At 40.0% G+C, this 24,508-nt stretch overlaps 1 protein-coding gene across 1 annotated transcript in view; it reads left to right on the top strand.

The window, feature by feature from the left end:
* The window catches only part of SOGA3 (SOGA family member 3), a 47,598-nt gene that overhangs the window by 16,387 nt on the left and 6,703 nt on the right, over window positions 1-24,508 (top strand). The window contains exons 6-9 of the mRNA XM_027631908.1: window positions 14,589-14,660; window positions 15,275-16,450; window positions 17,738-18,073; window positions 24,287-24,393. Of these exons, the coding sequence (XP_027487709.1) occupies window positions 14,589-14,660; window positions 15,275-16,450; window positions 17,738-17,848 (1,359 nt within the window). The 3' untranslated portion in view covers window positions 17,849-18,073; window positions 24,287-24,393. The remainder of the gene's footprint in view (window positions 1-14,588; window positions 14,661-15,274; window positions 16,451-17,737; window positions 18,074-24,286; window positions 24,394-24,508) is intronic.

Genomic DNA, 24,508 nt, shown 5'->3' with positions numbered 1-24,508 from the left:
TCAAATTCTAACTAACATCTTATTTATAACCAGTTTTGTCAGGTCTTTGTAATTTTTTTGTGAGATACTGTGTATGATTTCCTTAGTTTCTTAAAGAAAGAGATTGCATGATAGAGAGGACAAATTCGACCTCTTTGTACTGCTACAAAAACATGAATGGGAGAGTAGGGGTAGGCCAGAATTCTCTAGATTTAAAGGAAGTCCATGTGACTTTGTAAAATTTCTTTCTATTACTTGGAAGGTTTTATGGAGGAAGAACAGAGACATCTTTTGATGCTGAACAAGAGGTCTAGATACATGTTTTTGTATGGAATCAGTGTACACCAAATGTCGTCATCTTACTGAAGTCTCACCAAGGCTTTGATGAATAATAGTTATACATGCTTTCTGTCCCTTATACCACTGTATTTAGTCCTGCTTAAGTGCACCTGTCCCTTCAAAGAAACACCTGAAATAACAGAGCGTTTGCAATGTGTTGATAAAGATCAAAGCTGAGCATGTTTCAGATTGAAAGGAAAGTTAGCATAGCTCTGTTATTCTTTAGTGCATGTGGTTACTGCTGGTTTCAGGGCTGTCTTTCTCAGTCTTGAATTGAGCTCTTCAGCAACCCCACATGACATAATTTTTAGTCTTTACAATCTCTGGTGCTGCTAGTGAAATCTACAGTTAAAAAAAAGAACGGAACACTCTGTAGCCTGGTAGATTTTTCAATTATTCTGCACATGGAATTTCCCAATGCATCTTTTAGGCTCCTGTGTTCCTGATAGAAGTTTGGCAGAGCCTCACAGCCATAGGTAGTTTATTCTGGCTTCAGGAGAGTAAGCAGGATGTAGCACCGTGGAGTTAAGCACTGCCCTGCATTTTGGCTGAACTCAGCTGTCAGTGTGAGGAAGGAGAACCTTGTCGTGTCATAGTACAGATGGCTGTTCTGGAACATGTCATGGGCCCTCAGGGAGTAACCTCAGTGCAGTTTCCAGTGTAAGAACAGGTGAAACAGAGTGGCGAGACCTCAAACGGAACATAGAAAACAGACATGTACAGCAAAACTACCTAAAGACACAGCTAAAGACACAGCTAGCTAAAGACACAGATATCTCTCACTGCATCTCACATAGCTCAAACAGGAAATTGCTGTATTTACCATTCAATAGTACTTGTTACTTTTTTTAGAATGATCCTTCTGAGAACTTAGGTGGCTGGCATAAAGTGCCCAGTACTTACAGAATCAGAAAAGCCAAGTGAAGCATGGGTAGCTTCTTTATGTGCTGCTATATGTGATTAGTAAGTAGTTCCTGAAGGAGAGATGATACTGTTTGTTAACTAGCATCCTAGAGGCACACAGAATGCAAAAAATGTAGCATGATACTCTGGGCTTTTAATTTGGCTTGGTCCTTCTCTTTCAAATTCATCTTCTCCCCTGCCCTCTCCAGGATAAAAAAAAAAAGAAAAGAAAAGAAAAGGCACCTCCCCACTTAATGTTTTGTTTCAAATGCTTTATAACATCTCTTATGTTTGTTTCTAGTGCACTTTAAAAAAAAGATTATGCAGTGTGATGAGGCTATTGTTTGCAACAATAACCATGGTCCATCCTCGTGTGCAGGAAATCAAGTGAAGGTAATCCTAGAAAAATGTAGAGACACTGTCAGAACATAGAGCAGTGGGGTTAGAAAAGCCAAAACCCGCTGGATTGGAATCTGGTAAGGGATGTCAAAGGGCAACAAGAAGGGCCTCTACAGGTATATCAGCTACAATGTGAAGATGAGTGAAAATGTATGCACCCTAATGGTGTAGGGAACCTCTTCCATAGCATTCTCCTAGAGAAGCTGATAAAGTATGGGCTACATAACTGGACAATGAGGTTGACTGAAAACTGTCTGATGAACTACCAGGTTCAAACAGTTGCAATCGGCAGTGCAAAGTCCATCTGGAGTCTGGTGCCTGGTGGTGTACCTGTCAGGAAACAGTAAATGCCAGCTGCTCTAAGAACTGGGAAGAGAAGCCAAGCACAACAACACAGAACATAGGGCAGGGGCAGCACAGCCAGGGCCCGATTTAGCAGTATCCAACAAAGTGACCAGAACCAGGGATAGCAGCTGGAATCAACCAGGAATCCAGATCATGGGGTGACAGGGAGCTCTGAGGTTAAACTTAAATATTAATCCACAGGTCTAGTAATCAAGGGGAAAATGCAAGGTTAAGCCAGGAAGTCAGGCCGCAGATGAGGGTTAAGATCAAGAGGGTCCATGGCCATGCACAGCTATGACAGAGCTGGATACAGCTACAATGTAATTCATGCAGGGATGCAAGGCTCAGATCTGAAGTCAGGTGGAGCTCTTGGGGCCGTGGGCAGGACTGTGGATGTAAGCCCTGCTGAAGCTCATCAGGGTAGTGAAGGCCTATTAGAACATACAGGCTTTTGGCAGGACCCCAGGGGTCAGTGTGTAGCCAGTTGTGTTTAACATCTTCATTACTGACCTGAATGAGGTCAGTAGGTTAAGGGAGGTGATCTCTCCCTTCTATTCAGGAATGGTGATGCCACTCCTGGAGTGCTGGGCTTCTCATCTCAAGAGGCCCGTATGGACATACTGGAGAAAGGGCTGTGAAGATGATAAGGAATTGGAGCATATGTGAAATTCCAGGGGTGCTGAGAGAGCTGAGACTGCTCAGCCTGGAGATGTTGGGGACCAGCAAGGGCTGGCTTCCTCCTGTGATTTGCGGATTTCGGGGGAACAACACAGACAGCGGGGCAGGGATTTTGGCAGCCAAGCCTGGTTTCACCGTCACCCCGTCAGGGTGACCAGATTGTCAACCAGGTTCAAGGTGATGAGTCAGGTCTGAGGTGCAGCCGGAAAGCCAACCCACAGGTGTATCAACAGAATCTGCGGCTGGCAACAGGAACAACTGTTGTGAGCTAAAGACACAGATATCTCACACTGTATCTCACATAGCTCAAACAGGACCTGGAGCCTCCTGGGCTGAGCTGAAATGGGGCTCCAGGGCCCATGGGCAGGGTGTCTGGGGAGGCCCTAGATATATGATTCTATGAAATGCCTGATAGTAGGGTACAAAGAAGGACTCGGACACTTTTCAGTGGTGTTCAGTGACAAGACAAGAACAAACTTTTTAATGAATGTGGTCAAATACAGCCTATAGAAGAGGAGAGTCCATCCTTGGAGAAATTCAGGACTGTACAGGACAAGCCCTGAGAAGCCTACTTGTCTCTGCACTGAGCAGGGGGACTGGACTAGATTTTTCAGCGTCAATGGCTCTGTGCTTTTTATCAACTCTGTGATGTGTACTTGTTAACAACAAGCAGAATCTAATTTCCCATTTTACAGCAGAGCATATGAAAATGCCAGTTCTGGAAAGGGAGAAAGGAAATGGTTTGCGGGTTACTTCTGTTAAGCAGGAGAAGCCAGGGTTTTTCCAAGCTGACTTTCTTCTCAGACAAAACACAGGAGTTAACAGGAAGTCAGAGGCAGCTACATGCTATCAAGCAGGGCATTTTCCCTGTGGCACTGATAGGCACAGTGGTTTGTGCATCTACTTGTGTTCTGTGCCGTATATCTGTACATGTGTGTGTCTGTGGGCAGAGTACTAAACCTTCCTTCAGGCAGATATCTCACATGCAGTAAGGGGATTGATGTATGAAGAACAAAATGCAACAAAGAATGTATTGTACACAGTACAGGGGAGGGGAATACTGCCCAACAAATGGCTTCTGTGGTGGGCTGGACAGGAGTAGAGACTGTGTGATTATTCAAGGCAGCCAGCTGATTCTACATCAACTACCAGTGTGCTAGTTGTGCTTTACCTCTGAACTGCCCTGGAAGTATGTGACAGTTTGGAGAGCAAAATGGCATGTTTGACCCTCTTCTTTTAGACTCCTTCGTATTTTAGACCCTCTCGTTTGCACACATTTATAGCCATATTCTATAGTGTATGTCACTTGACAGGGAGAAGGCCCAGCTATAGGGTGTGCTGGGTTCTGGCATCAGCCCAGTGGGTCTTCTAAATCACATGGAATCAATTCAAGAACAAGAACACCAGGCTTTTGATGTTTTGGGTTTTTTTTCTCTTACTGCAGTGTTCATGATATAAAGAAATGCAACCCCCTGGCATTTAAGCAGATTCAGATTTTGGTAATGCTCCATAGCTAAGCATTCCAAGCACTGGATTTCTTATTTTGAAGTAAAGGACAGTGGATTAATCTTTTAGATGTGCAGGTATGCTTTTCCAAAGTGTTTGTTTCTGCTGAGATGTTTTGATATATTATGTGATTTTTCCCTCTCCACTGCTAGTATTAACAACTGCATATATTGAGATGTGTAGAATGGGACCTCTGGGTGTTAAGCCTGTTTTGCTCTGTCTCACCCTAGTTGCATGATTGTGTTAATTTACTTTTGCTAGGTTAGAAATAAATCCAGGTTAGAATAACAATGAAGCCCTTTGCTTATATCACAGATGAGTAGCTGCGTTTAGAAGCTATTTGCCATCAGTGTTGTGTGTGATGAGAGGCTTCCACATCCCTGCAAAGCATGTTGGATGATGACATCCAACTGGCCTGATTACCAAGAACCTGTTATATTACAGGCTTGGCTGAATTATTTTAAATTTACAGATGCTACCAGTTTAGATCTTTGATTAAATGATTAATTAGAAGCACCAGTAAGAGGGCCTCAGAAGTAGTTTTGAACTGGAACATTGCCTTGCTGGTACACATAGATACTCTTTAAGGTTTATTTTCCTTGTGATGTGCTTCTAGGAGCTTCATTTTCTTTGTGGTGTGCTTCTAGGAGTATTGTTGCTGAGTTTCCAAATTTTGGTTGGGCTTCATGTGTTCAGAAATTGTGAGGCCAGAAGTGTATTATATGATCAACTAGTCAGGTCTTCTGAATAACATGGGTCATAAAATACCCCAATTAAATTTGTTCAGACTGATGCCTACATTTCAGAAAAAGGTTCTTGTCTGTATTAAAAATTGACAGCTGAGAATAGTCTACCACAGCTCTGCCTAAACTGTCTCAGGAACAGGTAAAAATTTGCACCTCCCTTCTCAACTGAATTTGCTAGTTACCAGTCAGGAAACATTTTCTTTCTACCACACTAAATTCAAAAGTACAGAATCAATGCTTTGGTGTTTGTTTGTTTGTTTGTTTGTTTGTTTGTGGTTTTGTTTTGTTGTGTTTTTTTTGTTTGGTTTGATTTTTTTACCTTTTTGTTTTGTTTTGGTTTTGTTTGTTTGTTTGTTTGTTTTAAATCTTCATGCTTAGAGTTGATATCATTTAGCCATTTAAAAATTAAGTATTTAACCTAAGTAGGGAATTTGACCTCCCTCAAAGGAGGAAGGTGGGCACTACTTTAAAGTGAATCATTCCACTTGTCTGAGGCTGGTTTGATTCTGTGGAGAGGCATATCTATTTCTAATTATTGCACAGTGAACCTCAGTTTTGACATCTACATCCTGCATTAAACCTTTTGGTCACAAAATTACACCTTGATATTATTTCAGCTGATTACTGACTACGACCCTGTAGTTTTTTTCAGAGATGTGGCTTTTCAAGAGATCTTCTCTATTCTCTAGGCTCTTCTCCTGTTGTGTTAGCATACTTGTTACTCCTTGTTCGTACATGTGTATTTCATATTTAGACATATTAAAACAGATATTTGATTGCTCCAAGGTTTGTATCAGTGACTGTCCTTTTCAATATTTAATGTTTCTCCAGTCTTTACCCTATCTGCAGCCTTAATCCAATATTATTTTATGTGGTTTTTTTCCAGGTAGTGGCAAAAAATGTTAATTAGTGTAGGATGAAGACTTGATTCTTGCATAACCCCATTAGGGTTGCTGTGGCAGGTGATTTGCTGGTTCGGTGACATTTATGATAAATTCTGAAGAGTCAGATATTTGTTCATGGTAGCTAGTTAAAAATGCATCCCAGTGATCAAATATTTATAATGAGCTGATGACTGTCAAGCTTCTTTTTAGAATGAGATTTTCACATTCCTAGCAAGAGAACCTTTAAATAATAGTCTTAAGTCAACCTCTACATTAAGGTTTTAAGTCAGCCTAAGAGCCACAGTCCCGTCCCTTAGTGGGAATAAGCTTTTCCCTTAAGAACCTGAGCAGATTTCAGCTAGGGGGAAGTGTTATCATTTATAAGGATGAGACATGGATCACAAGTCATAGGTCTTATGAGCCTCTTGAAGTCAGTGAAGCTGCTCCAACCAATGCTGCAATATTCTCCTTCCCTCATTTCCATCTTTGCATTGTTGAAATACCAGGAAAGGTATTGGACACAGGCTTATGTGAGATCAGAGTGGTACCAGAGAAAAGTAGATATGGGGATGTCCAAACTCCTAAAACATCTTCCTTCCATTTTAGCTTCTAGCCTCCGAAGTTTTTTTTTTCTAGAGCATACTCTCTACAACTACCTGAAAGAAGGTTGTAGCCAGGTGGTTGGTCTCTTTTCCCTGGCAACTATCAGCAAGACAAGAGGGCATGGTCTCAAGTTGTGCCAGGGGAGGTTTAGGTTAGATATTAGAAAGAATTTCTTTACGGAGAGGGTAATCAGGCGTTGAAATGGGCTGCCCAGGGAAGTAGTGGATTCTCCGTCCCTGGAGGTTTTTAAGATAAGACTGGATGTGGCACTTAGTGCCATGGCCTAGTAACCGCAGTGGTAGTGGATCAAGGGTTGGACTTGAAGATCTCTGAGGTCCCTTCCAACCCAGCTGATTCTATGATTCTATGTTCTTTACATGAGCTGCTCAAAATGTAGATTTAATTTGTGGTAGGATCACACTGGCATAACTTCAGAGCACTGCAGAGACTGATCCTCTGTTTTCAATAATCTAAGTTCCCAAACACCTTTGAAACTTCCCCATATGTTATATTGAGGAAAATATTTTTCAGTCAATTTACAAAAAGCTAGCTTTAGAATAGAACTTTCCCAAGAAAATACAAGCAAACGAAGAGACCAAGTGTAATAGAAGACCCCTCCTTATGGCCAGAGAACAGACTGATGATTGCTGACACAACAGCTGTAATTCTTGCCCTTGTTAATAGAAAATCTTCTGCTCACTGCTCAGGCTTCTAGACCAAGCGCTGATTTCAGAGTTTTTTCTACTTGAATTCATCTTAAATTTTAGCATCCTTTCAAATGAACTCCAAAATCTGATTTTTTGTGAGATGTCCCCATAACTGGAGGTATTGTCAGAGATGTACAGTCTCATAGGGCAAGCTTCAAAGCCCCTTTCTCTGCTGTGTGCCTACAAACACACAGATGTGTGTGCTTGATGCCATCCTACCCTGTGAATCCAGGTGAGGGACTGTGAGGGCTGTATATGCATTTCATACAAATCTTTAGTATGAAATGAGCATAAACACAAACATACATGTTTGATCAGCCCACAACTTTGCAAACTGGCTTCTGTATACATTTCCAGCAAGCAGTGTAGAGGTGCACATTGTATGCAAAATCATATTTGTTTTCCTTCTCATTACTTCTCATTTTCAGATGAACCTTTTTTTTTGGGTATAGCAACTATACTTTGGTTATAGATATGCATTTTTGTCTGGTTGCTTGCACTTTCCTGTTCTCATGAAAATCTGTTTGGAATCTCTTCTGGGATATTCCTCTAAGAAGACTGGAAAACTCTACGTGTGATACTAGGTGTGAGAATGAAAACTCTTTACATTTGACAAAATCTCATATGTATTTAATTCATAATTGCCATATCCATGTTTGTGCCTGTGATTATTGCTATTGTTATGTGATGATGGTTTGAACTATGTTGACAGGCTGTCTGTCATGCTGGCAGTCTCAAATAAAGACTGGGGCAGTACATTGGACTAGGCGTTGTGCAAACCCTGGCAAAAAGACTGACTCTTTTCTCTCAAAACAGACAAATAGCTGAGTTGACAAATAAACACAAACTTAGGAAGCCCTAGGAAGAGGTTTAACTGGCGTCACTATGAATAAAATACCTTATTCCTGCACTTGCATTCCAAAATATTCATGGTATTCTGAGATTTTCTTTTGCATTTCAGGATTAGGGAGCCAAGTGTAAGACGACTGTGATTTCTCCATCTGCAATGAGGCCTAGTTGGATAGCACTGGGGAACTAAGAATATCTAGCTCTTCCATCTTTTTAAAGAGTCAAATGGCAGAAGACCTCTTCCTCCTCAGATAAATTACTTTCACTATTTCATGATATCTTGGTGGATGAAGGAATGTGTAATCACAGGAAGCAAAGTATCAGAGTTTGGCCAGATATTTGACCAGACCATAGTGACAACTTTGAAAAGGCATCTTTCATCTTCCATTGCTCGGGATTTTTTTCAAATAAAGAAAAGGCAGAAGCAAATGTAATCAAAGCATAAATATGCTGCTTCATTTATACACTGCAAAGAATGCTTTTACCTAGTTATACCACAGAGTTGCCATTATATGCTCTGGCAATGTGGTTTTTGTTCCAATTGCAAAAGGTTTCTCTAGATAAAGTGCAAATGTTGTGTATCTTTTCCCCTTCTTTTATTTTTTTCTCTTTTAATTGGCAAATGAATAATGGATCTGAAAATGATAACTGAAATAACTCCTAAATAAATACAAATGAAATAATACAAATATTGGAGGGCAGCTCCTCTTTTCTCTTCTGCAATATGAAGTCATGCAAAAGACTGCATGAGAACTATTTTTCTCCCTGTAGTGAAGTAATAAAGATAGCTTTCATTTTGTATTTTTCCTTAGTAGCGTTTTCAAATACACCAGTTTTAACATGAAGAGAGCATTGCTAGAGCTGGTGGGGGTATGCTTGGTGTTTGCTTCACGGACAGGGAGGATGTGCATCTTTGTATTTCAATTATCTTTGGCTTTTTCATTTGTGCCTTATTTTTGCAAGGAAGTAGAACACAGAAATACCCAAGACGACTCCTGCTCTTGAAGGGTGGTGGGAGGAATAAAGTGTTGTATTATTCTATATACTTGTGCCAGTGACAGACAAGGCCAGTATCTTGAGTTGGTTGCTGGCAAACTGCACTGATAAGAGTTGCAGTATAAGGGAGACATTTTAAAAACAATTATTTTTTTCTTTTTAGGAGAATAGGCATTTTCAATTTGCCAAAATGGATAGTGTCCATTTAGTTTTTACTACATTAGAGCTAGTGGCAGAAAACTCGAAAATATATCTTGTGTCAGAGTTCATTCAGTTCCATGAGTTACCCAGCTGTACTGATTGAAGGGAAAATACAGGGAGAGGCTTAGGGCAAATTTTAATTTCCCTGGTCCTTGTCACCCTGTATCAGACAGAGCCAAGTTTGTGCAGCCCAAAATTGTTCAGTATTAATCAACTTTTCAAGACTGTAAAGATGGTGGTAGGTTTACTCTGATATTTGAAAACTCTGCAGATGTGTCAGAGTTGGGAGGCAGCTAACCATGATCGAGTACAGTACAGTTTTGTGCAGATGAGAAGGTTCAGTGGTAGCTGTGGAGATTCAAGGAGCTGCACACCCTTTGCCTTAGCCTGCTCTGTGAGGAGGGATGAGGGCTGTTATGGGACCCATGTGCATGCATAAATCCTTTGATGCATCAGGTTTTCCTCCTGTGCTTTCCTACAGTAATTTTTAGATAATACCCCTAGAACAGGCTTGAAATAATCAAATCTGAGAATCTTGAAAAATATTGGTATGTTTTGCTTAAGACTTCTTTATTAATTGCTGATATATTTACTGTAGCTTAGAATCAGGTAGGAAGAATTTGAGTTCATTTTATAGCTTTCCTACGTGGTGGAGCATGATGCAATTATTTCTGCATTGTCTTACTCTCAGAGTAGATTTCAGGTCTTTTTATACCTGAGCAGCAATGAGCATGGCAGGTGATGTTTGGACTGCACATTTGGCTTGCAATTTAGGGCTGGCAAGAGAAGGATTATGCCATCTGGTCTTGAGAAGCGCTTAGCATCTCCAGCAAGACATTGGATAAACTCCAATGAAGGTCACTGGGGATTTGATGCTGCTGAAGATCACAACTGAATTGCCCGTTGCGTGTGATCTGGTATGGATCTAATACAAATATTATCTGCAGTCTTATCTAGGCTGTGGACACTTCTCAGCATTATCAGAACACACACGCAGCCCCATGTGTGCTGGCTACAGTGAATGCTAGAATAGTCAGGTGAAACCCAGTTTTACCTCACAGGTAAAGAGGTAAGCAAAGGTAAGCACAGATTATACATTATAATGATGCATGCCACAGTTACTGGTTTTATAATCCCCCGTACCGTTCAAATGTTTCATTAATACTTGAGCAGTTTAGCAAACTCCTCATTGTCATCATCATGGCTGGGCTTCATGAACGAAGATTTGGGAAAGGCTCTACCGGCATTTGTTACAAGCACACTGGTGGCTAAAAAGGCCAATACGAGATAGACACGTCCGACTGCAAAAGGCACAGCAGAAAGACTCCTTTCGTGGTATATTCTGCAAGGCACGATTCTTTCTGCATTGTCTTTTCTCCTCGAGAGTGATCCTGTGTGCTTTATCAAAGGCATCAGCAGCGTTATAGATAGTGTGTCTCCAGGCCTCCCAATCTGAGGTCAGAGTAGACCAGTTATGTTGATCAATATGACCAAGGCTGAGATGTTGTTTCAGGGAGTCCTTGTATCTTTTCTTCGGGGCTCCTCTCATACGGCAGCCAGTGGCAAGTTCACCATAAAGCAAGATCTTAGAGAGGCAATGGTCCTTCATCCTGGAGACGTGCCCTGCCCAACGCAGCTGAGTTCTCAGCAACATGGCCTCAATACTTGTGACTGCTGCTTGTTCTAGAACAGATGTATTGGTCACATAATCTGACCAGTGGATGTTTACGATTGTACGTAGACAACGTTGATGGAAGCGTTCTAAGAGTTGCGGGTGGTGGTGGTAGATGACCCATGATTCAGATCCATATAAAAGAGTAGACAGCACAATGGCTTTGTAAACACTGATCTTTGTACTTTTCTTCAAGTGTTTATTTCACCAAACTCTTTTGTGGAGTAGAAACAGTATTGTATACATTTTTTTGCTTATTCTTGGTTCAAGGTTATTAACACCATAGCACTGTCTGGTAAGCTTTACAGATCAGATAGTGCAAAAGGAGTCTCACGTTTCTTGCTTTACTGTTGTCATTTTTTTAACTCATGATCATTAGAGTGAACTGAATATGATTTTTTAAATTATATGGAAGCAAAATTATCTAAGCCTCCAAACTGTCCTTCACAACAAACTTTCAAAAACCAGTTCTAGAATATGAGGGACTGATTTTTTGCTACAGTTGAGAAAACAATAGAGGTGGCTTTTAGTGGCACTATAGTAGATTTCGTGGTACACTGTGTCATGGGAAAAATATAGCAAGTGGTGAATTATATTTAGAGGTGATCTAACATGAATGCTTTTGAATAAACAAATTTCATATATGAAGGTGGCTGAATCACTCACCCAGTCTAACTTTTGTTAGCATGTCAAAACAAGCAACACGCAATTTTAGCAGTGTCCAGTTGCAGGGGTAATATGAAGATTTGCTTGGAGAAATCTGAGTTGCTATTTTTTGGCTTTGCCATATGTTTTCCTTTTTCTATTTTGCTGCGATGGATTTCTTTTTGTTAGCAGCAATAAATTTTTCCATGTTGAGAACTGGATTGGAAGAGTGCAGTAGTGCAAGGCTTGAGAGAAGTGAGAGAAAGAGTAGCCACTGTAAATTGTGAAATGCACCTCTTGAAGAAACTCTGGCAAATGTAGTATTTATATATAGCAGGATATAATTCTTGATATGTGGCATTCTTTATTTGGTATGAGCATTGCCTCTGTGCTCTGGCACAATGTTGTGGGACACTGATTTTGCAGATATCGTTTATCAGCTGAAATGTGTGAGATCTTAACCTCTAGTGATCAGAAATTGTCTCATGGTGTTTTTCATAAGTAAAGAAATCATACCAATTCCAGCTGGGCCTAATCCACTTACCCCAATCATCCTGAATTGTGTGTGTTCTTCATTGCTTTCTACTACAAAATTTTGTTGCTAAGCACTGTCATTTCATTGGTGAATAATACAAGCTCTGTGGATGATTTGTTGTAATTCAAGTAGAGCAGAATAGAAAGTGCTGCCTAGTCATTACATAGCCACAACTACTGTTGTAATTAAAATGTTGCTATCCTGACTACTAAAAGGAACACAAAAAATATACAGAGAAAGGAGAATAACAAGTTGTTTTTTTCCATGTCACACCTAGAAAAGTACTTTTTCTTGTTTCTTTTATCTTCTGAAATGTTGTAGGGTACACAAGAAGTTTCAGCTCAGCATTTCAGAACTTCATTATTTCTGGAGAGATGCTGAGCTCAGCAGGGTGAATAGAAGGCATTTATATAATCAAGCAGAAATCTGGTTTAACTATCCCTTATTTGTTTTATCAGTCAGTGGTATTGGCAAGAATATGGAGCACGGAGAAGTTTGTGGTGCTAACTGATTTAAAAGGTTTTTTTCGAAGTGGAAATATATAGTGGTATAATGGTAATACAGAGGAGAAACCTGCTCCTTTGAAAGTTTAAGGCTTTATAAATTTGCCAATTCAGAAAGAAAAACAACAGAAAACTCCTCCAAAGCTATTTCAATAATAGGATAACTGATGGGTGACCCCGGAAAAGAACCAGTTTATAGACTGGATCTGGAATTCTTGGATTTATATTTGGAGGGAAGAATAAGTTAGTTTAACTATTTTCACGTCTTTTCTGGATTACCTTAGAAACCTGTGTTTCACAGCTATCCAGCTATCTAGCTATGACTTGTGATTGATTTTATTATTTGGTCTGCTGAGAGCATTCAATGTTCCTGGAAGAGACATAAGAATTTCAGTTCTGATTCTTGGTGGACACATCATTGAATTTTAGTTCTGACTCTGAATCTGAGGTAATATTTAATTGCTTAATTCTATAGCAAATTTGAGCAAAAAACCTCATGAAAAATCATCTCTTGTGGTTGTTCAGATTTATATGTGAGTCGCTTCTATGGCGTTAACTTTTCCTTTTGAGTGAGTAGTCCATGAGCATAGGATTTTTTACTGGGGTTGATCTGCAGAAAAAAGAGAATGGTTGGTACCAGCAGGCAAATCGTGCACAGGATTGTTATGTACAGCAAACCTGCCCACTGTACTCTGTTTCTTGAGGATTATGAACATATTTTATTTCCCACTCTGTGGAACTGAGTGGCTTTTAGATAGAGCTGGATTCTCCCCTAGCTGGTGCAGGGAAATGCATGTTTCTCAAAGGCACGAAGGGTCCTTTTACCGGAGAATAGTCTCAGAGGGAGATGGTGTTGGTTTTATCACTGTCCTGCCTGGGGGCCTACAGTTTACCTGGGGAAAATAAAAACTGGGAACAGCTGCAAGTGGAGTGTTATGTATTAACATATTCTCTAATTTGCTTTCCTCTCTCCTGCTGTTTTCTCGATGATCTGTATTGAGTGCTGCCAGTGGGATAGTGGTAGTTGTTTTCCACTGCTGCCGTTTTCCCACTAACAACCTTTCTGCTGTCAGCAATTACAAGATTTTTGCTGGATACACTAGCAGGTTTCAATTCCAATGCATCCTGTTTCAAAAGCAGGCATTTCTTTTCTACTCACTTGGGCTACATAGCAGAATAGAGGACACCAAAGAATCTTGCTCATATGGTGGTGCATATGTGTGTTTGTGTGGTGCTGTTCTTGAGCTAATGTGCTCTCTCGCCAGGACTTTGTAGTTCAAGCAGTTTTAAATTGTATTTCCTTGAATAACTTCTGAAAACAAAACAAACAGCAACCAGACCTATGTGTGAGTTTATCTGCAGTGTACACTTATGGAGCTGTGACTATACTAGGACATGGAGAAAGGTGTGTTTGTAGGTGTACTCTGATGTCAGCTGACAGATCTCAGAGATACTTTTATGTAGCTTTACTACCACAAAGTCTAAGGCTAAGGTATTTTTAAGTGCCTTAGCCGCACTAAGGTTAATGCCAAATGGGCAAGCTGGGTTTCACTGCTTGTCTCAGCTTTCATAGAATCATAGAATAGATTGGGTTGGAAAAGACCTCCAAGATCATCAAGTCCAACCCCTGATCCAACTCCAATTACTATATCATGGCACTAAGGGCCACGTCCAATCTCTTTTTAAAAACCTCCAGGGATGGTGAATCCACCACCTCTCTGGGTAGGCCGTTCCAATGCCTGATAACCCTCTCTGTAAAGAATTTCTTCCTAACATCTAACCTTCCCATCTGTAAGTTATTACTTGGGATACCTGCTTTCTTACCATTCGTGTCATGTGTTAAGCATTCATAATGGATTAGTCTTAAAATGTGTTGAACAAAAAAGGTAACAGATTGATTAAACCAAAGGTTTACTTGTATGCCATTGCTGTGTCATTTTTGGGCAGCTGTGTCTCCCCTCTGTATTTGGTATCTCAAAAACTGGAAGAAATTAATTCCTTTATAGTTGCATCTTGCTATATTTTGAAATGAACGACACATGAATTATATAGCTCTTTAGTGAAATATTCAGTGCATCTCCTTTTGTTGTAATTGCAGCAATCACTGAAAAGGAGAGGGAGCAAAGACCTTCCAAAATCAGAAAAAAAGTCACAGCAGACACCAACAGAGGTATGTTGCAATAACTGTAGCCTGGATTCTTATGCGCAGGCTTCAAGGACACTATTGAAATGGGGTACATGATTTGCTTGGATTGCTTTTTGCTTTGCCCTTTGTTTTCCTATATGTTGTGAAATGGAGAGGTCTTACCCCAGATTTGCAGTCAGTCACCACTAATCTCAAGGACCACCTAAATAAACTGTTGGTACTGTGACAGAACCCTCCAGCTTTCATCTACCTGATATTTTAGAAAATGTAAATGGCAGCACCAGTGAAACAAGTTTATAGGCTCTTTGTGTGCTGACTTCAGGATTTTTGAACACTGTAAAGTCTATGTTGCAAGCCTAGAAAATATTAGGGTTTTTTACAAGCCCTCCTGTCCGCCCCTCACTATGTATTTTCTGTGCAAATTTAAGTCACAAGTAAAATATTCTTTTCTCCTCTTTTACATGTAAGTCCTTACTTCCCTCTTTTTAATTTATTGATCAGTAAAAAAAGGATTGCAGAAAAATCTCATAGTGTATAAAGCCATATACCTGTGATTGTAATCTTGTAAGTTAAGACTATCCACTGGAGGTCTCCTGTTTGACAATAAGTTTCTTCAAATACTATTTTTTTTTCCTAAGGAGGACAATGAAGACCTGAAATGCCAGCTACAGTTTGTCAAAGAAGAAGCAGCCCTGATGAGGAAGAAAATGGCTAAAATAGATAAAGAGAAAGACAGATTTGAACATGAGCTGCAAAAATACAGATCATTTTATGGGGATTTAGACAGCCCCTTGCCAAAAGGTGAAGCAGGTGGGCCACCTACCACAAGAGAAGCTGAACTCAAGCTTCGATTGAGACTTGTGGAGGAGGAAGCTAACATTCTTGGGAGGAAAATAGTGGAACTAGAAGTAGAAAATAGAGGACTGAAAGCGGAGCTTGATGATTTAAGAGGAGATGATTTCTCAGGGACCACTAACCCACTCCTGGGAGAGCAGAGTGAATCCCTGTCAGAATTGCGACAGCATTTGCAGCTAGTAGAAGATGAAACAGAATTGCTGAGGAGAAATGTAGCTGATTTGGAAGAACAAAACAAGCGCATAACAGCTGAGCTGAACAAATACAAGTACAAGTCTGGGGCCCATGAGAGCTCTAGGCACCATGACAATGCCAAGACAGAAGCATTACAGGAGGAGCTAAAAGCTGCACGAATGCAGATCAACGAGCTGAGTGGCAAAGTCATGCAACTCCAGTATGAGAACAGAGTCTTAATGTCCAACATGCAGCGCTATGACTTGGCCTCTCATCTTGGGATCCGTGGCAGTCCTAGAGACAGTGATGCGGAAAGTGATGCAGGAAAAAAGGAGAGCGATGATGATTCCCGCCCTCCTCACCGCAAAAGGGAAGGCCCCATAGGTGGGGAAAGTGACTCTGAAGAGGTGCGCAACATTCGATGCCTGACACCCACAAGGTCTTTTTATCCAACACCATCTGGGTGGCAGAAAAGCTTCACTGACAGGCAGCAGATGAAGGACATTCGCTCTGAAGCTGAGCGGCTGGGCAAGACAATAGATCGCCTAATTTCTGACACGAGCACCATCATAACAGAGGCACGAATTTATGTAGCTAATGGTGATCTCTTTGGACTCATGGATGAGGAAGATGATGGCAGCAGAATACGTGAGCATGAGCTTCTTTACCGCATCAATGCGCAGATGAAGGCCTTCAGGAAAGAGCTCCAGGCTTTCATTGACAGACTCGAAGTTCCAAAGTCTTCGGACGATCGAAGTGCAGATGAACCTTTGTCAGTGAGTCAGGTAGACTTTTACTTATTACGGCCTACAGGTAAAAAGGCTCTGCCAAGCAAATTAAGCCTCAAATTCAATTTATGGCACGTGAAAATTCTTTACTCTAGGCAGTGGACCACAATCACTATTTCTCAAATTACTTAAGATCCCCATTTGGCCATATAAAAACATGTTCTACCAATAGAATTATTTGTGAACAGTGAATAAGTCTGGTCTCCTGGAAATTAAAATTATGTGCTAGGAGGTAGAAGATTTTACTCCTTTCTGGCTTTGCAACTGCATTTTGACAGAGTTGTGCCTTCATTGCCACTAAAGGCAGCACAGACGGTATTTCTGGCACACGAATGAACATGGTTGTTTTCTTAGTGGTTGGTTTCCTATTAAATGGATAAAAGGAAAGTTTTATTAATTTTAAACAGAAAGAATCAATAAATTTCAGAAATTATAGAGAATATGGCAAACCACGGATAAAAAGAAATCATGTGAATCTACTTTATGAAGTCAGAGAGCCACACAGTAGTGTGAATACTGGAATTGCTGTAACTGATTGCATCTTGTTGAAGGCCTATGGGTCACTGCTTGCATGCAGCAGTGACAAGAATCTTTTTTGTGGTTCATTTTTGTGCAGAACTGTCTCAGAGAGGTTTTGGGGAGCAAATTCCTTGCTGACTCAAGATCTTTTGCCATGAAAAATGAAAATTACCAACTCTTATCTTATCATACAGTCCTATAGTTGGCATATCTTGTTATTGCTCATGGAATTACCCAATGTTTTGTAAGTCTCTTGCTGTGTTAATTTATTTTGTGCTGTCTTGCTAGTTTACAGTCAAAGTAGTTGCCAGGTGAAGCTGAAAGCTATTCTTATTCCTATGCTGACTAATTAGTCTTTTGTTTCCTTGTATCAGAAAGTCACAGACGCAGTGAGTTTAAAGCTAATCAATTACTATACATATATTGCATGAAATCAGAGACGGCATTTAGCATGCTCACTTTCTGATCTAGCAATAGCTTTGAGCTTGTAGAGCTCCCATTAGCTTAAAGGCAGAGCACTGCATGGACTTACACAAATTTAAAGCAAACTAATTAGTATTTTCTCTAAACAAGTAACAACAATTGAACATTTAACAATTGGACATTTCAGGGCATGACCATGCAGAACTCCTACTGAAGTAAATGGGAGATGGGCACTTGGTCCCTCCACAAGCATAGTCTGATTCACTATTTATTTTGTTGAAACTTTGGACTTGCTATTCCATTAATTGACTGTTCTCTTTGTCTTTGTATTTACTTTCCCAGATGTTCCAGCCTATCATTTTACTTATTCTCATCCTTGTATTATTTTCATCCCTTTCATACACAACAATATTTAAACTTGTCTTCCTTTTTACACTGTTTTTTGTACTGTAAGCCATTCATCATTTACTGTTCATTGTAGTGTTATTTTCAGTTTGTTTATTTTGTCCACCCTCCAAGATAAGAAGTGAAAGAGACATAGTTTTTGTAATAGCCACTGCTGTAAAAACACTGAAGACTACTTGTTTGCCAAAACCAAAAAAAACCCAAAAAAGCTGCAAAAACCATACCAAAAAGTCACCCCGTTGAATAGGAAACCTGCTCGCCACAGTGTTCCAGGTAAGCAAACAGACCATGATATTTTTCACTTTCTGTGGTTTTATTATTTTTGGATAAAAGTTTCCTGGTGACTGAAACCATTTTAATATTTATTAATTTGCACCAAATCAGAAACAAAACAGAAATGTGCACAGTGGGTGTGAGGACTCTGTTACTTTTCTCTTCCCACTCTCAGAAACAGAATTTGTATTCTAGCCACATATGAATAGTAAAATCTCATTCCATGTTTATTCTGCGGTTGTATATCACAGCTTGTATATATGTTTTGCATGACTGTGATGGTGATGTTTTCCAGGACTGTATTAACATGGATTAGACACCCTGGAGGGGACAAAATCAGAATGCTTGGTACATAAAGCACTCTGGAACTGTGTCTAGGAGCTGGAGCCCCTGAGAATGAGGTGCCTGAGGAGGAGGTATCAGAGTAGTTTAGGAGTCTTCAGAGAGATACAGTCTGGCTGCATTCTCTCTATGCTCTAGAAAAATGGCCACGCTAGAGTCTACCTTGAACTGATGAGAGTGATGTAAGTCACCTTGTCTCATGTTGAATTTATCAGATAACATTTCCCAGTCTGTAGCTACCACAGCTTTACATTCTCCAGGTTTCAGAACGAATTTTGAATGAACATGGTAACTCTTGGCTTGCTGAGTGACCCCTATCTAACCATGCTGTTGGTAGCCAACCACCATAGGTGAGGGAAGCTCGTGTGCATAGGTGTGCATCAATAGTCACTGAATATTCCTGTCTTGCTTATGAGAGGCTGAACTAAGAATACAGGCAACTCATTACCTTTCTTTCACAATTACGTGGGCTGTTCCTACAAACAGTAGATCTCCCACTGTGAAAACCTCATCTGAAATGTCCAGTGGGGCTCAGTTTTCTTTTCTATTTTATTCAACCTATGTTGAAACCATTAAGTCCCGCAAATGTGAATTCTCAAAAGGTGAACAAGTATGTGTATTGATGACATTTTTTTCTGCAGTTGCCATGTTAAATAATCTAATAATGAATAGTGGTAATAAAAAAAGCAGCTAGCAATAAGAATTCCCTTTGACTTATGCTAGGACTTTGTTCACTTAACCCATTCCCAGTGAGAAAAGTTCATCTCCACACCTGAGTTGTGCTCTGCTACTTGTTGAGAGACACCGCTTCGAGAGAAAATCCTTGAAGGGCAGTAGAGGTGGAGCAATAAAATTTATGTTTTAAGAACAAAAAAATAGTAAACTCAAAATATTTGGTATTAAACAAATATTGTACTTTTCTCCTTGTTTGTCTAGCTTTCCCTCAGCATACTCTGCAGGTGTAGTAACCGTATCATTTAAATTATTGACCTCTTTGATTTAAATACTTATTGCTGCCAGGGGATGCTGTCATTATCTCTTTTATAGTTAGTAAGATATGTCTAAAGGAAATTAGAATCAATACATATGGGATAATTAGATAGCCTTGATTGGTGACCCAAATAAAAAGAAAGTCAGGCCCAAACTAATTTTGAGGAGTTTCTAAGCTACTTTCATATGTGTTCAGACAAGAGATGGAGCTAACCTCTGCACAAACACTGGCAGTTACAACCCCATTGCTTTCTCACGGTGTTTTTTTCTTGCATATAGCTGAACATTTCCTAGGCCTAATTCCATTGGGCAGCAACAAAACAAATCAAAGCTGAGACCTTTCGAGACATTTAGGGAGCTATTGCACAGGCTACGATCTGAAATAAAAGCACACCAAAGTATACAAAATTATTTTAAAAGTTCCCCACAGTCTTTGACTCTGTGACGAGCATGGAGAATGATGAGGAGCCCCACAGAGAAATCTCAGTGAGAAATGAGATGTGTTTTTCCTATCTTTTTTCATTCTCTTGAAGGCAGGAATTGAAGTGGCTTATCTGTTTCGCACCAGATATTGCATAATTTAAAAAGTTGCTGAGAAAGCTAATAAAATCTGTATGAACATTTACTCTTCACCATAAGACAAGATCTAGCCAAAGAAATAAATGTTCTGTCTTGCTAAATTGAACTTAGTATTACAAAATGCAGCAATTATACTTGCAAGAAAGAAAGCAGACTCTGCCCACTCATTTACTGGCCTGGTGGGCAAAGACCACTTCACAGGTGAGTGAATAGATGCAGCTGAACACATCAGCATTCTCTAGCAGGAATGCAGGGGAGTCAGGCTGGGCAGAGGCAGACAGAATACTGCTGATTCACTGATTCTGCCTGCTGCATAGCTTGTAATTCTGAAGAGCATTAATAAGAAGAGTACAGATTTTAATTGGATGTGGCAAAAAGCTGGATATGCCAGGTTACCTATCAGTTCAGGTCTCACTTAGCAGATTCACGGTTCCCATTTTGTAACATTCTGGTGAAATATTAACATTCTGGGAAAAAAAAGTCATTGAATTTGAACCATGAGATTGCCTTAATTTAACATTTCTCTGAAATATTACTTTCTGTTTCCTGTGTTCCCAAGGAATTAATTCCATGTTCTTTCAAAAGGAAAAATCTTTCATCTATAGGTCTCATTCTGACATTTTTACTCTTGTGTAAATTGGCAGTAAGTCCAATGAATTTTTATGTAATTTAGGGAAAGATGTATTTTTTCCTTTAATGCAACCAGATAAACTCAATTGTATTTGTTTTCTATTTAGAGCCAGCTCTGAATGCCCTGACAAAATCTCTCTGCAAATGTTTTCTTTACTGCTACTGAAAAATTCCCTTGAAGCTAGAATGATCATCTTCTCTAGGATCAGAGATATTTCTTTCAACCAAGAACATCCATGCCTGAAGTTCCAGTTTAGAGATAGAATAAGTGTCTGCTGACACGTCACCAGTGTTTCAGAATCAAAACCAGAAGAGAGCAGGTGCTATAGTGCAGAAAAATGCCTGGCAGTCGGAAAATAGAAAATTGCCAGAAACATGGCTGTCTAGATATGTGTTATAAAAAAAGATGAACTGCACATGAACTTTGGGAGTTGTTTACGAAAACAAGCAGAGCTTCAGGGTATTACATGCCCTTTCCCTTAATCACCCCAGAATCTGATAGGTGAGTAGGAGACTTCTAAAGGCATCAGTATCACGGACATAGTTCCCATTGGCTTACATGCCCGTCTCTGATTTAATGCCAGGGGAAGTGATATTCAAACCCAACTTTTGCCATTACACATGCAGTTGCCTATGAGGAATATTACAGTGGCTCTATTTAAAGTAAACATCTAAACTATCTGCCACCGATTTCCAATGTAACCTTGGAGAAGTGACATGACATAACACGTTGTTTGCTCTGTTTCTCCACTGAGTTATGTACTATCTCAGAAGTGCACAACAGTAAGAGGAGACAGAATTTTTACTCCCTTCTACCAGTTTTTGTGTATATATATACCAGTTGTATATATCCACTCCTGAAATGTATATACCAGGATTACCAAGATGTACATCATTCAGGAATCTAATGTTGTGGATGGGTTGACTGCAGTGACAGCTGTGCTCTTCCTTCTTGTCACTAGTTTATGTGGCCATAGCACAGTGGGTGTGCCATAATCAAACTAGTGCAGCAGAACCGAAGATGCTCTGAAACAGTCTTGAGCACAGACTATTGTAACCAGAATACACACTATCCTGAGTATGTAATCAGATTATAGCCCATGCTGAAACTCATGCTGCTTTGCCTCCAGTCCTGCATGATGAAGAGAAATTTAGCAGAGGGCTTGTTTAAAATGCCCTTGCACCTTTTGTTTGTTGAGGTGCTGACTTTTGACACAAGTAGAGCTGATGCCAGATATAGACAAAATATGCTTTCCTGGGGAAGCAATGTGTTGAATGTAGTAAATCTTCCTGCTTATTTTACCTGTGCCAGAGGCCAGAAAGCCACATCTGCTGCTTTGGCCCCTGCTGCTGGAGGAGAGACAGTAGGGACAATTTTTGTTAAATAACTTCTTTTCCTCAAAAGCAAAAGTCACTACTGCTACACTTAAGGGTATATAGAATAATGATCCCAGGTTTTCAGAACTCACTACATGTTTTCTTTGTCTCAACTTCATTCTGCCTTTCCCATATTAGGATGAGTTTGATGTGGCCCTTTGACCTATGAGATGGGTCCTGTGCTTGTCTCCTAATGAGCCCTTCAGTCTCACACATTTCTAATTCTTCACACTGACAGAAATGTAGGCCTTTGCCTGAGTGAAAACTCAAGCCTGGGATTTAATCCATTGTTTTCTTTAATTTTACTCCTTTTACTTCAAAGAGTTCACATAACAAGACTAGAGGGATTGAGTTAGCAATATTAAAGAATAATACCCTATGCTGATGGGTAAGAGTAAAAAAACATGTCTTAGGAGTCTGTCTTCATGTGCAGTGGTGCAGCTGTGCTGGCACCTGGCCTCCAGCTGTGGGCTCAGTTCTGCTCCCAGGCACTCCAGCTTCACCCCCAGCCATGTCAGCTGGTGTTTGGGTCCTAATGTCACAAAAGAAAGTCACACTGTTGCTTTATTTTTAAATCCTCAGAGTTTAGAGTCTGGGGATTTTCTTCAGGAACATTCAGTCAAGTACTTGGGCATCTTTGTTCAATTTTTAAATCATCTTTAAAATTTTCACAAACATCTCAAGTCCCATTATTTATGTTACATAGGAGCAGAATAAGTACCCCAGTAATGCATTCACTAAGACTTACTGCTAGACCATATAAGGAGAAAAAATGTGTTTTCCCTGAAACCTGATTTGGTATTTACTATAAAATGCACCCAGAGCTAAAATCTTTATACTGTGCATGGATTTTATCACAGATAAAAACTTACTGTTCTAAAGACGAGAGTGCTGACTAAGCAAAGGTTGTGTGAAACCTCATATCATGCCCTTTGTCTCACTGATCCTCTTGTCATCAGCTGCTCTGCCCACAAAAATATATGTCACTTCTGCTTAGTGCATTTGAAGACACCCATCTGATAGCAGGATTTATCCAGTTTTATGCTGCCTGAGTCAAGTATTTTGGGGCCCTTCTCTAGGTACATGTGGGGAAAAATGTTCTCTGAAATGTGAATTTAGTAACTGTGCCTCAGTCACTGTCCACAAACACATCCAAGCACAAGTACCCAGCAGGGCAGTGGTATTTGTGTGTGAAGCTTCCACCCAAGGGTCTCTCTCTCAGTTGCAAAATGAAAGCAATTTAACACACAATGCAACAGGAGAGTTGTGGGCAGAGACAGGAAGAGTGAGCTGGGCTCCTTGTGCCTGTGGCTCAGCAGGGGGAGCAGCTAATTTTTGCCATGCTGGCTTCAGGGTCTCCTGTGGACTTAGACTTGCTGGATCATTTTTGTCACATACACTCCCTTACCTTGCCCCATGCCAACACTTGCTATGGGCACTCCCAGTGATTTATATCCAGACCAAAGTGTTTTTGTACCTTCCTTACCAGACTTATGCCAGAGATGAGTTACCTTGTGAAAGGGAGAAAGACTCTCCATCCAATTTCAAGTGCTTTGCTTTGCTGAGACACCAAGTGTCTTAACAGACTGGAGAATCTGATCCAGAAACCTTATAAAGTATCGGGAATATTTGGGTATATCCCAAAGAAACCATTATTGTCATTCCCAGAATGCAAGACAGTAGGATTACACAGTGCCTAATAATTCCACACTTCATAAGTAAGAGCGTATTTAGAGTACAGAAAAAGATTTTAGAGAGAAGGGGTTTGCTTTTAGCTCTTTAAGATAGCTGTTAACTGACAAAACCTTTTGTTGTTGTTTTGCTACTTTAAACAAAACTCCCTTTAAAAAGCAGTTTATGAGGATCAAGTTGCAAAGCTCAAAATAATCATACTAAAAAAATAAAACCCTGAAAGCTGGATCTGGAAAACAGCAAAAAATCTGGACCACAATAAAAGAAACTTAAAATTGCCTATTGTCATAGCTTTAATATTAACACTATCTGCTTTGGCAAGCTTTAAAGGCTGGACTGCACTATAAAACCTAAAAATGTCCTGGACTTGGAGTTGTTTACACAAAATATGAAGAGATATAAAGTTACAGAGCTGGGGGCTGGAAGAGGTGGCTTTAAAACCATCCTCCATGCACTGACGTCACGTGGAAGCCAGCTGCGGGAATGATGCTGAACGGAACTGGTTTTCAGTTTGCAGAAGTTGAGGAGTTATTCAAAGAGAGTTACAAATACTGCCCCAGTTGAAAGGTTGCGTCTTGCTCAGCTTTCTTATTTCTTTTAAAGATCAAGATTCACAGAACTGGACCCCTGCTAGCTATGTATTTCATTGCTTTCACTGCTGCTTAGAAATGGACAGAGAATCTTCTAAAGGATTTCTTATTCCATGAAAGGTATGGTTGCAGTTTATTTTAAATCAGTGGTTTTGAACACTTTAGATTAAGAAAGAAAGCATATTACTGATGCAGCAAACAGTTATTTAAACATCTAACGTTATTTATGTGTAAT

The sequence above is a fragment of the Corapipo altera genome, unplaced genomic scaffold (genome assembly GCF_003945725.1).
Source record: "Corapipo altera isolate COAL_440 unplaced genomic scaffold, ASM394572v1 2b, whole genome shotgun sequence".
In the NCBI taxonomy this organism is placed as follows: Eukaryota; Metazoa; Chordata; class Aves; order Passeriformes; family Pipridae; genus Corapipo; species Corapipo altera.
This window is presented reverse-complemented; position numbering and strand designations above follow the sequence as displayed.